A 12966-nucleotide genomic window follows, 5' to 3' on the forward strand; every position below is an offset into this window, starting at 1 on the left:
AAAAATATAGTTTCTGAACACATATGACGGATTATTTTTGAAAAAAACTGTATATGAAAACAAATAATTGTTTATTTTTTAATAAGGCAGTTTATAAAGACCAATGACAAGTTTTTTTTGGAGAAGACAGTCTCTAAAAACAAATGACGGATTATTTTTGAAAAAAACTATATCTAAACACAAATGATTGTTTATTTTGATTAAGACAACTTCTGAAAATAAATTATTGTTTATTTTCGAATAAGACAGTTTCTAAACACCAATAACGAGTTTTTTTTTGGAAAAAACACTTTCTGAAAAAAAAAAATAACGATTTATTTTTGAAAAAAACTACCTAAAGGCCAATGACTAGTTTTTTTTTGGAAAAGACAGTTTCTGAAAACAAATGATGGATTATTTCTGATAAAAACTGTATCTAAAGACAAATGATTGTTTATTTTTGATTGAGACAACTTCTAAAGACAAATTATTGTTTATTTTTAAATAAGACGGTTTCTAAAGACAAATGACAAGTTGTTTTTGAAAAAATATAGTTTCTGAACACAAATGACGGATTATTTTTGAAAAAAAACTATATCTAAAGACAAATGTTTGTTTATTTTTGATTAAAACAACTTCTAAAGACAAATTATTGTTTATTTTTAAATAAGACGATTTCTAAAGACAAATGACAAGTTGTTTTTGAAAAAATATAGTTTCTGAACACATATGACGGATTATTTTTGAAAAAAACTGTATATGAAAACAAATAATTGTTTATTTTTTAATAAGGCAGTTTATAAAGACCAATGACAAGTTTTTTTTGGAGAAGACAGTCTCTAAAAACAAATGACGGATTATTTTTGAAAAAAACTATATCTAAACACAAATGATTGTTTATTTTGATTAAGACAACTTCTGAAAATAAATTATTGTTTATTTTCGAATAAGACAGTTTCTAAACACCAATAACGAGTTTTTTTTTGGAAAAAACACTTTCTGAAAAAAAAAAATAACGATTTATTTTTGAAAAAAACTACCTAAAGGCCAATGACTAGTTTTTTTTTGGAAAAGACAGTTTCTGAAAACAAATGATGGATTATTTCTGATAAAAACTGTATCTAAAGACAAATGATTGTTTATTTTTGATTGAGACAACTTCTAAAGACAAATTATTGTTTATTTTTAAATAAGACGGTTTCTAAAGACAAATGACAAGTTGTTTTTGAAAAAATATAGTTTCTGAACACAAATGACGGATTATTTTTGAAAAAAACTATATCTAAAGACAAATGTTTGTTTATTTTTGATTAAAACAACTTCTAAAGACAAATTATTGTTTATTTTTAAATAAGACGGTTTCTAAAGACAAATGACAAAATGTTTTTGAAAAGACAGTTTCTGAAAACAAATAACGGGTAATTTTTGAAAAAAACTGTATATGAAGACAAATAATTGTTTATTTTTTAATAAGACAGTTTATAAAGACCAATGACAAGTTTTTTTTGGAGAAGACAGTTTCTGAAAACAAATGAAGGATTATTTATGAAAAAAAACTGTATCTAAAGACAAATGACGGATTATTTTTGGAAAAAACTGTATCTAAAAACAAATAATTGTTTATTTTTTAATAAGACAACTCCTGAAGACAAATTATTGTTTATTTTCAAATAAGACAGTTTCTAAAGACCAATAACGAGTTTTTTTTGGAAAAGACAGTTTCTGAAAACAAATGACGGATTATTTTTGAAAAAAACTGTATCTAAAGACAAATTATTGTTTATTTTTTAATAAGACGGTTTGTAAAGACAAATGACAAAATGTTTTTGAAAAGACAGTTTCTGAAAACAAATTAAGGTTTATCTTTGAAAAAATCAGTTTCTCAAGACATATAGTGGTTTGTTTGTTTTTGAGACACTATATTATAAATCTCAATCACATCTACTGAACGCTCGTTCCCGCTATCGGCCAAAATACAAGCGAATAATTTTGGGTGAAACAGAACACCGCTCTATTTTCTAAGCCCAATAGAAACCACCCTCATATACTCGATCGTTTATTTCAATACACTTTACAACCGTCCCGCCCTGGCTAGCGGGAATGTTATCACCTACTCGCTGTTTAAACCAATCTTATATTCGTAAATAAATTTTCATAACTACTAAATTGTACATTGTAATGTAAAAAACGTAAGGATCACAAATTAATCTAGTCAGTTGATTGGGAATTATATAAAGTGCCTCCCTGTTAAGATAAGTAACAAAATGATCAGTTTACTCAAGATTTAAAGTTTTCTTATTATTATCAATAAATGATATTAATAAACCATTTAATTTCAACTTATGTCAATAATTTCGTTCCTAACTGGGTAGATAAGTTCCAAGTAAACACACAGTTGACGCCACGAGTAGGTACAAAATTCTACTTTAGAGAAAATCAACGTAAAATGAACAACCGTAACTTTGGTAACGTACAAAAATAGAAGGTAATAGATAATTCGTTATTATTTTCTATCTATACTCTGTATATTTTCAGATTTTCATTAATTCGTTTATTATATTCATCCAATGTAATGAAAACAGGTCTATACTTAAGATTTACTCACCTGACTATCCCTAAAACTTGACAGCACCTGAAATTGGAATATTTATTTTGGTATAATAAACACTGAATATTTCCAATCACCACTAAATGTTATACATATATATATAACGTGAAATAAAAATATATACACTATTTTTGATAGTATTCAAATATATCTAGCATGTCGTAAACAAAATCGTTCCCTCTAATTATATCTTCTTTTTTTCTGATTATGGCCTTGTACTTAATAGTGAACTTTTCAAATGCGTGTTCTACTATGTAGAATTCAATTGACGCGTTCAATTTCATCAATAAAATTTAAATTCGAGTTGATTAGAAAATTATAGAGGGTAGAAATATGTCATGTAAAAAAAGTTTTAACATAAATGATTTCATAAATATAACCTAAAAAAAAGTCTTTAAAAACTCGAGTACCAAAATGGCGTTAATGTATTGAAACGGATTCTAAGAAGTAGATTTGGAGTATCAGGAATCTTTTTAAAGGAAAACATCATGACAAGATTTGAAAGATTACAGAAATCATTCATTATTTTCATATGTACTTTTACTTCAAATTACAAATGGTACTCATATATATAATCTATAATTTTCCACAACAATATGACAGACAAAGATGTTACGTGTGTTTCCTACATTGCACCCAAATTAAAAGTGTTGAGATTCGCTATTCATTCCATTAAAATTTTTTAGCGATTTAAGTAAGGAAAATTCTGAAAACACTCATGCACTAAATTCCAATCAATTCTCACAAAAATATATATTTAACTTCAAAAATTCAATGTATAACCTACAATAAATAAATACTAAATACTACGATCTGGCTGTTTAATGGCGTCCAAAGGGATTATAAGTAAATAGACCAATAATTTTTAAAATTTCTCACGCTTTTGGGTGTTTAATTTCTAGTTTCTGAGTGAATTATGTGATAAAATGATTTTTTTATAAAAATCTAATAGTGTTGAAGCACAAACCACTTTTCGGAAACTATAACCAGGATTTGGGTAGATCAGCGATCAGCTGATTGCGGATTCTAACACAGAACGAGATTTGGATTTAGTGGAAATCTCAAATTTAAAACATGCTACTTTTTACGTGCGTTAATTCTTCTACGATATTTATTTAGTTGTTTAATAGATTCTGTTCATGAAAATTAATAGCCACTCAAGGGAAATAAATAATTTTTCAAATTCACAAAACCATAAAGAAATGAAACAACCCGTCAGCTGATCGCCATTACCAATCTACAAGGGTAGAATTGATCACAATGAACGTTAGTTAGGGTAGTTTCCGAACATTCAGATCTTGAATGGATTGATCCGATTATAGTTTCCGAAAATTGTTTTTGTTATACTATAATCTTGATTCAATCAAAGATTACTTAATAAAAATATATATTTTTCATATTTGTTTTTTACGATATAATTAGTATTTGTTTAGAAATCATTGTTGCACCTTTAAGTTTAGATTACTTGAAACCTTGACCAATCTCACAATCATTTTTCTAATTTATAACCTTCATTATATGAATAAATTTACTCACATCCGAAGATTTCGACATCCCCTTCATTCTTAATAAATTAGACGGTTCTTCTTTTTGGTTCTTTAAAATTTCCTTATTTATTGAATTTTCAAAATCCTGCGTATTTGTAATAACTTTTTCATCATCATTTATTGTTAATTCTGTAATAATTTGTATTTGCGACTCGAGTTTTTCTTCGGAATCATCGCCAGAAATGTCTTCAATATTAGAAATATCGTTGTTGATTAATATTTCCGTTAAATGTAAAATATTTTTCCTTCTAGTTTTATCAGGTACAAACTCATATTTTTGTCTTATAATATTTTCGTCTATTGGACTAGGTATATCATCGTTGATATTAAACATTCGATTTTCATTATCAATAATTGAACTGGAAACACTATCACTGTCGCCACTTTCACAATCACTGCTCGTGGAATTGGACGCTTCTGTTTCCTCAAGGATACCAAAAGAATCAATAGTTTTTATATCATTACGTTCGTCAAACTTCCTTAAATAGAAAGGTGCCGAAATCATATCCTTCGTTATTTTTGTTTTAGTTGATTTATCAGTGAGTAAACTGTCTAAACTTGCGGCTTTTCGTAAACAAGGATTCTCAGAAATTCTATCTCCATCGTCGTACCAAACCGATCTGATGTTTAAATTCATTTTTCTATTACTTCCTTTAGGACGTGATGTACTTGACTTTAATCCTTCCAAATTTTTGTCACTAGTTTTATTATATACATCTTTAAACATCATTTTTCTGCCAAAAAAAAACTCCATTTTCCCAAACACAATTTATTATTCCGATAACACAAATCAACTATAAAACCACATAAAAACTTAAGTTTCATTGCAACAAACATATTTTTTCGTTTCCTTATCTTGTTATCACTGATAAAATTACCGTATATCAAGAATTTATACAGTTTGTATAGTATATCATTACTATGAATCATTATGTCTTTATTCATATACAGGGTGTCTACAAAATAACCTACATAACCTAACCAAAACATTATAAAGCGACAACTGTAAACCACTTCACCTGGAACGCTTTGGAAATAACAGTATGAGTCATTTAGAATATGAATACATATACTGTCACCAAAATTACATGAAATTTACGTTTATTAATAACGAAATTACCATATCTTAAAAAGGCACCTCATTTTAATAATTCGAATTTTTTGTCGTTTTTCAAAGGAGAAAACAATTATCTCCGTCTAATTCCGCGACAAATATTGAATTACATCCCTATGAAAAATGAGATATCCATCGACTATTTTGTCAATATTGTTATAATTGCTTGTCACTTTTTTCAGTGATTGTTCAAATCTATTTTCAAAAATACTGAACATAATAAATTGGAACACAAATGAAGCAGAAAAAGGTTAATGAGCATCATGTTATATTACTGATAAAAACAAAATGTTTTAATGTAGATAACAATTATTGTTTTTAATTTACCAATGTCTTACTGATTAATTCAGTCAATGAATTTACAAAGCAATAATTATATATTGCAAAGAATCCAAATAAAAACGTCCCTAACCAAACTTTGAGATGTTTCCTATATTTGTTTATAGTTAGTCATATATTATTTCAAAAACAGCCTTATTGGAATGTAGTATGCAAATATTTATGACCCAACTAATATACAACATGATTATCACAAAACTAATTACCACATAAACAAATCCATTAAAAATAGTCCAAAAGGAGACAATAATGATGTTTACTCATTGTTGATGAAAGAACATTACAAGTTGAAAGTATAAACCTAATTTTGCATATTTATCCACACCAAAATTTGTTTTGTTGATTAAGTACATGATTTATTATTAATTTAATACTAATATATTTGAATTGATATTCACTACAACACATTCCATTTCCACTAATCAAGATATACTACTTTAGAATTTCAATTTGTTTACATTTTTTATTAATTCATGTACTATTTTTTTAGACAGTATGGAAGTAAATTATTTGAATTAACATATAAACACTTACTTTTTTAAAATCCGATAGCGATGCAGATTTTCTTTTGCTTGAATTTGAACTACTGCAACTTTTAGGTTTATCTGTTGTTGTCTCCCGAGAAGCGATTTCTAAAAACTCAACCGATTTGGATTTCCGATCTTCTAATTTCGCTTTTTGTTGTCTATATCGAGTATTCTTCTGTAATTCATGTATTAAATTTGAAGACAGTGATGTTCTTCTGGACAAAGAAGGAAAGTAATATTCCGATTCCCTTGTTTGTCTACTATTAGATGTGAGAGATCTATTTGTTGGATATCCAGACATTGGTGAGGTTGATAGGAAATTATTGACAGGATATTCATGTTTTATTTTGTTCTTGCAATGTAAACTCGATGACCGACGCGGTACCGACATGTTCACGCAGCATAGTCACTGATATTAAATGTTGGTTTTTCTGCTTTGTATATGTATACTGATAATAATTTCATGTGCAGTTTATAATCAGCTCTTATCAAAGATATTTTATGATTATTTTGATAAATTAATTCAAGACAAGGTTGTTAATCTGCTAAACACCGAGGTCGTGAAATGTCAATTTGAACATTGTCATTGTAAACGTCATTATCGCCTTTTCTACTAGATATAGAACTCAAGATACTTGGACACATTCAGTGAATATATAGTTAAAATTGTGAAAATTTACGCAAGAATTTATTTAAAAAGTTAGTTTATTAATACAACGAAGTTTTCAATTGTTTTTTTTTTTAATTCAATTTAGTTGAAATTCAATTTACACACGTTGTGTAATAATAGTTGCCTATATCAGTCCACCACGGTCTTACATGCAGACCGTGGTCCTTACAAATATATGACAGATGTTTTTCGTTGTTGCCACGTTTCAATGTGTTTTTCAGTTGTTAGAATAAAATTACATTCAAATCAACCAGAAACCGTAATTAGTAAAAAAAGATAAATAATTAATTACTAGTGAAAGATAAAATAACTAACACAAAAATTTCTGATACAATTACTTGATTTTAATAGTAATAAATTTTACAACACTTACGACCGATACCACACGGTTGCCAAGGTCCTTAGCACAAACAATGATTTCAGTTACACTTTAGGTGGGTTTAGTAGGTATAATTGTAACTACAAAATGTTAAAATTTCAAACAATGTAAAAGTGATTTAATATTTATATTGTTATTATTCAAAAGTTTATACTGTATGAAGTAATTATTGTAATGACTGAAATAAACTTTTTTCTAAATTTTTAATATCATATATGGAACGTGGAATCTTAGAATTTAAAACGTCAATGAATAATATTCCGATTTACCAAGCCGTTTTTATCTCCTTTGAAAGACACTTCAACTTTAGGTGTATACTAATCACGTAGTTTAGTATGTGAACTCCTTTAAATTACCAATACATCGAATTTTCAATATTTTTAGCAATAGGTCTCCATTTACGAGTTGGTAGATGACATTTGAACTACCAATTTTGTGAATTTCTGATTTTTAAGCATTTAAAACGTTTCAATTTCCCTGGTAAGCATAAAAAATGAAGCAAACATATATGTTGAAGGATAATTTATTAAACTTATTAAATACAAATAATTACACATTCAAAGTTTTGTATGCAAAATTTCATACAAAGTAAACATACTTTAGTGTTTATATTGTTATTAAGAAATCTGTACTTCAAGAAATAATTATTGCGATTGCTGAAATCTACTTCTTTCTACAGTTTTTAATATTATATTTCCAACGCCGAGTCTTAGATTTTAAAATGTAAATGAATTAATATTTTCATGTTCATGAGTTAATATTTTGATTTGGCAAGATGTTTTATTGTCTTTGAATGATAGGTTAAATTGTGATATTTACTGATAAAGTAGTTTAGTATGTTATCTCCATTTTAATTACCAGTGCATCGAATATTATATATTTTCAGCAATACAACTCCATTTTCTCTTTCTTCGAGACAGAGAATTGTTAAGTGACATCTGAACTACTGCTTTGAATTTTCTGAATTTATGATCCAGTTCTTCATATATAAGCATTAAAAACGTTACAGTTTCCTTTGTACGCATAAAAAGTTATGGAAAAATATATGTTGAAGGATAAATTATCAAATTTTACAAATAATTACACAATAATATAAACTTTCATATAAGGTAAAAGTACCTACTTTTGTGTTTATATCATTATTTATAAGTTTGTACTAATAAGTATTGCAATTGCTGCAATCTACATTTTTTAACTATTATATATCGAATGAATGTTACGATTTTAAAAAATCAATGAATAAATATTTGTTTGTCAAGACGTTTTATCTCCTTTGAATAACACTTAACTTGTGGTGTTTACTAAATCGAGTGGTTTAATATGTCAACTCCATTGAATTACGAATACATCGAATATTAAATAGTTTCAGCAAGACATCTTCATTGGCTCTTTGCTTACAAAAATAATTGTTAAGTGATATTTGAACTACTGTTTTGAATTTTGTGAATTTCTGATGTAGTCTATCATTTTCATTGATTTTCAAGTATTGAAAACGTTTCAGTTTCCTTGGTAAGGCATAATAAATAAAACAAACATATATGTTGAAGGATAATTTATTAAATTTTATAAATAATCATAAAACCGAACTTTTTAATACAAAAATACAATTATTCAGGTAATAATAAATAAAATTGAATTCTTCAAAAGAACTACCTTATCTTTGATTAACAAAGTTTATATCCATATAAATATATGGCCCGTTTTCTGAAGAAGACAAAAATACGTACAAAACATTCATTCGTATGTCACAACACTAATAATAAACAAAAATCTAGTCAATATTTGAATATCTGAATGAATCTCTATCCATACTTTGCCTCCTGTTCCAATACCTATTATCCGAGTTGTATCCCGAACGACTACCACTACCTCCATCATTTTTCACTGAAAATTAGAAATAAAATCCTCAAAATTGGATCCCATGGTGTGATAACACACTTTTCACTACCACAATGTCCAAACTCACACATTTTGATAACAAAGTTATGATCTTGAGAAGACAAGCTAAGGGGGGGTATTTGAAGATGATAATTTTTTATCTAAACATGTTTTGTAGTAGTGGTAGTAAACAGTGTCTTCAAAACCTCAATATTTTTCAACAAATAGGATTGTACTAACTATTATTTAAACCGGGTCCGGTATTATAACCTTGTTTATAATTGTCTTGATCGTTTCCTCCGCTACCACTCATATTGCCTCCTCTCATATTACCGCTCATCAAGCCCCATCCTTGTGCAGCTTGATTCAAAGCTGCAGCCACAAGCGCCGGATTCACTAAATAATAAATAATAGTTCGTTTGAACTACTAGCTTGTAACATTAAAAAATCGAATGGTTATAATAATAATAAATAATGAAACTCACTCAATGGACCAAAATTAGGTATATCCATATTGCCACCTCCTCTAGATCCTCCCTGATTCCAAACGTTTTGACTAGAACCTCCAGATCCAGAACCAGCATATCTATCACTACCACTTTGGTGACTATTGTTTGACCAATTAGATCCTTGTTTGTAACCACCTCCTCCCATATTATCTCCCCTGTTCCTTCTGTCAGGTGTTTTGGGAGCGGCAGTCGAAATGTGTACAGAAACACCTAAGTAACCATTTTAAATCAAGAAATAAATAGGAGAGGCATTATTCATATTGAGCTTTGATTTAGGAAAAGTGCTACTTGACAGAAGTTGCGGTTATAATTTTTCAAAGTTTACAAAAATTTTGAAACATTTCTTGTATTATTTAAAAATGAATTCAATACCTTTAATGATATGGTCTTCCCCGCATAGCGATTGAGCAACATCTGGATCTAAAAATGTGACAAAACTAAAAGCTCGGAAAGGTTTTGGAATGAAGACATCAGTAACTTCTCCAAATTTGGTGAAATAATCTCTTAAATCATCAGTTGTCAAATCTTCTGTGCATCTACCAACAAATACTCTGCGTGGGAGTTCCTGAATACCTCCTTCCTGTAATAATAACATCCATTATGAAAAAAATGTGAAATTCCTTCCAAATCTGTTCCATTGAATGTCCTATGTTCCTTGAGAGGAATAATAAATTCATTTTCAGCCCAGTTTTTTTATTTCCAAAGTAGTAGGGCACAAAGTTATGAAGATATAACCACCATTTGTAGTAAATCTTGATTTTTAAACACAAAAAACATCGGGCACACTATACAGAGTAACACATAAAAAACCTCTCAAACTTTTAAAGCACTTGTTACATTCAACTCTATATTTACCCAAACTTTTGAAACAAAAAGGTGAATAATAAAATGAACTTAAATTGAATAGATCAGACAAGCTTTTGTACCTGTTATGAATATAAGGTGTTTAAAAAGGATATAAAAACACATTGATACTAGAGTGTTGCAAAAAATAAAAGGTGCTGAAGATGGTTTTGAAATTTTAAAAACATTAGAAATATATAAATTGAAAATACTATATATTTTTTCGACAAACTTTTTCCTCATTTATACAGCCGATCAACCTGACGTGAAAAAAAGTTAATTAAACATGATTGGTGCTTTCAATTGTACTTACTTTAGAACTGGGAACTTTCACATCACACCACCTGCCATCTATCATATGCCTCTGAGCTAATACTCTTAACTGAGACTCATACTGAGCAAATCTTATAAAACCGAATCCTTTTGAATTTCCCGCTTTGTCTTTCTTAACTTGTGCCACCAGCAACTCACCAAACGACTCAAAATACTCTCTCAACTCCGTCTCAGTCGTTTTCCAAGGCAAACCAAGCACAATCAGATCAGTACATTTCAACTTTGATTCCACTCTTTTGGTTTTAGCCGCTGAACTTTCTAAAGCTTCACTACACTTACGTTTATTCTCTAAAATAAGTAAATTAGTATCATACGATGATGTTACGGTCTTTTTCAGAAACACATTTACGTTTTATATCACCTATAAGAAAATTCATTGTTCTATAAAAACCTCCAAAGTTGTAATTAAAACATACAGAAATGTATCAAGTCCTAATCAATTTTTAGTAATATATAATAGACCAAATTGTACAGACATAAAAGAGGCAGGAATTTCATCATTCTTTATTTACCAAAAACCCAAATTTTTGTCAGAAAACAAACTCCCCAGAGTTTTGAAACAATATTTCCTCCTCTGACATCAATTTCTTCAAGGTAATTTTGAATTATTCTTGTAATTCACAGTAATGTAATGTCAACAATGTACCTCTAAGCATTAAGATGACCTCTTTCAATGATCACTCGTATAGCTCTCCATATTAATGCCCATCTGGACACTTCCATTACTACCAAATAGATAAATCTGTAGTCATAGTTTTTGATATGTTGAGATTTATGGGGGTCCAATTGTAAATACTGGTTGCCTTTTTTTATAGCCCCACACGGAATCTTCACAGAGTAAAGCAGACATAACTTGATGGAAAAGTTTTTAAAATCTGTCTTGATTCATATTACAGCCTTCATCTAATATTTTTTGAAGGTAATATGATTTTGGTTAAAGAGAAAGAGAGATTCGTATATTATGGGTGGAATGAGGAAATTTTTATAGAAACCTTATTCATTTTATATAGATTTAATAACATTACAAAGCTATACTGAGAAAAAATCATTTTAAAACAAACCATTCCATACATTTTCGCAAATTTTACATTTATTTTAGATAGAATTACCGCTGGCAACAAAATTAAGCCATTAGATAAACCTACAGTAATATCATTCTTAGAATTATAATCAAATAACACTTATTACATGTTAATAGCAAACATGAAGGATAAGCAATGTGATTACATCTACCCTAAACAAACTCACTTATTATGATTCTTCAACTTTCAGAATCTTTCCATATTCTGTAACAGCCAAACTTTTTGGGACCTAATGGCACATACAATATTACATCTATGACCAAATGTGCAATTTTGGTACCACTTTCATATACGGTTCATCCCAAATTGTATGTACACGAAGGACAAAAATTCACATATATTGAATTCGAAATATCTACACAAATACACTTCAGAATGTCCTGTTTGGATATTTGCAAAATTTTATCTGCATATTGGGATTTATTGTCATTTTTATTCCGAAAAATACCTACTCGATTAGTTTTAATTCACATATTATCGCGAATACATTGTATTTTTTAACATGCAAATAACAATACTCACCTTTAGGAAAAACACAAAAGTACAGGATATTTCCCCAGCCCTCATCTGGCGGAGGATACAGGATTCCGTCCATTATTCGGACTCCCCTAAACGCTTTACTTTCTGGTGATGCTTTGAATCTTAAGCCGGATGAACCAGGAAATTGAGCAGCTACTGTGCTTAGCAATAAAGTTCCATCTTCTTCTGTTGGTAATTCTACCACATCCTCACCTTCATCTTCAGCGACTTGAACATATTCTACAGGCATTTTAATATTTATATTGCAATCTTTGGTCCAGAAAATTCAAATTTTTAATGAAACGCTAAAAAGTTTCAGATTAAATGCCAATAGGCATCTTTTAGATTATTCGATTAGCATCAGTGGGAAACGGAAACAATAAAGCATAAAACATTAATATCTTGTTTAAAGATAGGAATACATTCTAGAAGGAAAATAATTTAGAACAATATTTTGACACTATTTTTGTCATATATTTTTTTAATTGAATCCATATCTAGAGCAAAATATATAGTGATAATTAAATAGTGAATTGAGTACAGTTGGAATTTTGCCTATCAAAAAAAGAGAAGAAACTTAATTTGTTTATAAGTTTGTCTCGAAAAATAACAATTCACTGATGTGTCATATAAGGATCA

General features: G+C 28.6%; 2 protein-coding genes and 1 long non-coding RNA gene across 5 annotated transcripts in view; 1 reads left to right on the forward strand and 2 right to left on the reverse strand.

Moving 5' to 3' along the window:
- LOC130900840 (uncharacterized) overlaps window positions 1-6924 on the reverse strand; it is a 41549-nt gene extending 34625 nt beyond the window's left edge. The window contains exons 1-2 of one of the 3 annotated variants that reach the window (XM_057811741.1): window positions 6122-6924; window positions 2585-2611 (exon numbers count right to left, since the gene is read on the reverse strand). In XM_057811741.1, the coding sequence (XP_057667724.1) occupies window positions 2585-2611; window positions 6122-6505 (411 nt within the window). In that variant the 5' untranslated portion in view covers window positions 6506-6924. Of the gene's footprint in view, window positions 1-2584; window positions 2612-4123; window positions 4970-6121 lie in introns of those variants that run through there. The other 2 variants (XM_057811740.1, XM_057811742.1) reach the window with 2 other exon arrangements.
- A 409-nt stretch (window positions 6925-7333) lies between these two features.
- LOC130901705 (uncharacterized) lies at window positions 7334-8421 on the forward strand. Its single transcript, XR_009060309.1, has 2 exons — window positions 7334-7643; window positions 8050-8421. It is a non-coding gene; the product is annotated as an uncharacterized LOC130901705 (long non-coding RNA).
- Window positions 8422-8724: 303 nt separating this feature from the next.
- On the reverse strand, window positions 8725-12720 carry LOC130901704 (TAR DNA-binding protein 43-like). Its single transcript, XM_057813243.1, has 6 exons — window positions 12331-12720; window positions 10707-11014; window positions 9923-10130; window positions 9527-9760; window positions 9282-9437; window positions 8725-9047 (listed from the first exon to the last, which is right to left on the reverse strand). Exons 1-6 carry the CDS (start codon window positions 12575-12577, stop codon window positions 8935-8937), a joined length of 1266 nt encoding a protein of 421 aa, XP_057669226.1. The 5' UTR covers window positions 12578-12720; the 3' UTR covers window positions 8725-8934.
- Between the last annotated feature and the right edge of the window lie 246 nt (window positions 12721-12966).

The sequence above is a fragment of the Diorhabda carinulata genome, chromosome X (assembly GCF_026250575.1).
Source record: "Diorhabda carinulata isolate Delta chromosome X, icDioCari1.1, whole genome shotgun sequence".
NCBI lineage: Eukaryota > Metazoa > Arthropoda > Insecta > Coleoptera > Chrysomelidae > Diorhabda > Diorhabda carinulata.

Coding starts and splice junctions, on each gene's coding strand:
- LOC130901704 (XM_057813243.1), bottom strand. CDS start 12,577: ATGCCTGTAGAATATGTTCAAGTCGCTGAAGATGAAGGTGAGGATGTG. Junction 11,015..12,330: donor CTTTTGTGTTTTTCCTAAAG/GTGAGTATTGTT, acceptor TACTTATTTTAG/AGAATAAACGTAAGTGTAGT. Junction 9,761..9,922: donor GGAAGACCATATCATTAAAG/GTATTGAATTCA, acceptor ATGGTTACTTAG/GTGTTTCTGTACACATTTCG.